The following is a 1,250-nucleotide window of genomic DNA, read 5'->3' on the forward strand; positions in this document are numbered from 1 at the left end:
AAGAGAGACTGCACCTGATAGAACACACTGTCATCTGGATTGTCCATGTCATCATCCACTGAGAGTAAGGCCTAAAAAGTAACAAAGAGTATTAACTTAGAAACGTTTACCTGCTTTACAGCAAACTTTGACTGATGTACATGCACTGAGTACACCTACTGCTATTTTAGAATGCTATGTATGTTTAAATGTGATTGTAGCTCTGCATCTGTTTAGCTGCGATATTTTCTAGCTGGTGTAATCATGAGCAAATCATCTTTGAGCCTCTGCTGGATTATGAAAAACTGGAACTAGTAATACTAGGATCTCTATAAGAGGTAAGTGTGACATAACAACACACAGAATCCTCTCAAAACTATTTACTGCTCTATCACAAGCTACTACTATATTATTTATAAAGTGCTGATGATACAGCCTAAAAATTTCTCATATACTAAAAATGTTAGTAGTTTTATGTAATTGAATTTGAGAATAACTTAGGAGTTCAAAAATCACATTAGGTCAAATCCATTTGTCAAACAGGCAGCCTATTACCTCAGTCGATTTATAAAAAATGTGTGTGACTATAAACAAATGTTGTCTATACATATTTCAGAAGCCACTAAAGGATCCCTAAGTACGTCTGGTTGTACTAAACCCCCAAATGCGCTGGATGAATGTGGGGCAATTTTCAGGCAATGTACACAATATTTATCACACCAAATGGGAAAGAGGAAGGAAATCACCTCAGGGAGGCCAGGCTGCATATACAGCTGCTGGAAGACTGCGTTCATGTAGCACGTGGCACCACCATTCCTCAGCCCCACAAACCCTGCACTGGACCTGCTATCCACTGGGGGAAGGTACTAGGAAGGAAAGGAGGAGAAACAGGAGAGAATCAGTATCTCTGCCACCAGCATACCTCCTCACAGCTATATGAGATGTCTGAGCCGGAAAGGAGGTATACGCACAGATTTATCCATCTAGTGTTCTCCGTGTCATGGTAACAAAACCTATGTTCATGAAGTACCTCTGCAGATGCTAACGCAATTATAAATGACTATTATCTCAATGCTTCTTTTTAGTTCATAAAGTACTCAGCATATAGTATGTATTTGTTTATCCATTATGTAGTCATGCATTCACGTGATTATTATTCAACAAGTATTTATCAAGAGCCTACTATGTGCCAAACACTGTACCAGAGATACACGAGAGGGCAGAAATGTACTTGGTCCCTGATCGCAAGGAGCTTACAATCTGGTAGGCCA

The 1,250-nt window shown here is 39.4% G+C and overlaps 1 protein-coding gene across 1 annotated transcript in view; it reads right to left on the bottom strand.

The window, feature by feature from the left end:
- USP24 (ubiquitin specific peptidase 24) overlaps positions 1-1,250 on the bottom strand; it is a 134,761-nt gene that overhangs the window by 35,542 nt on the left and 97,969 nt on the right. The window contains exons 43-44 of the mRNA XM_019625979.1: positions 726-845; positions 7-71 (exon numbers count right to left, since the gene is read on the bottom strand). Coding sequence (XP_019481524.1) covers positions 7-71; positions 726-845 — 185 coding nt within the window. The remainder of the gene's footprint in view (positions 1-6; positions 72-725; positions 846-1,250) is intronic.

Source organism: Hipposideros armiger, unplaced genomic scaffold (assembly GCF_001890085.2).
Source record: "Hipposideros armiger isolate ML-2016 unplaced genomic scaffold, ASM189008v1 scaffold_647, whole genome shotgun sequence".
NCBI lineage: Eukaryota > Metazoa > Chordata > Mammalia > Chiroptera > Hipposideridae > Hipposideros > Hipposideros armiger.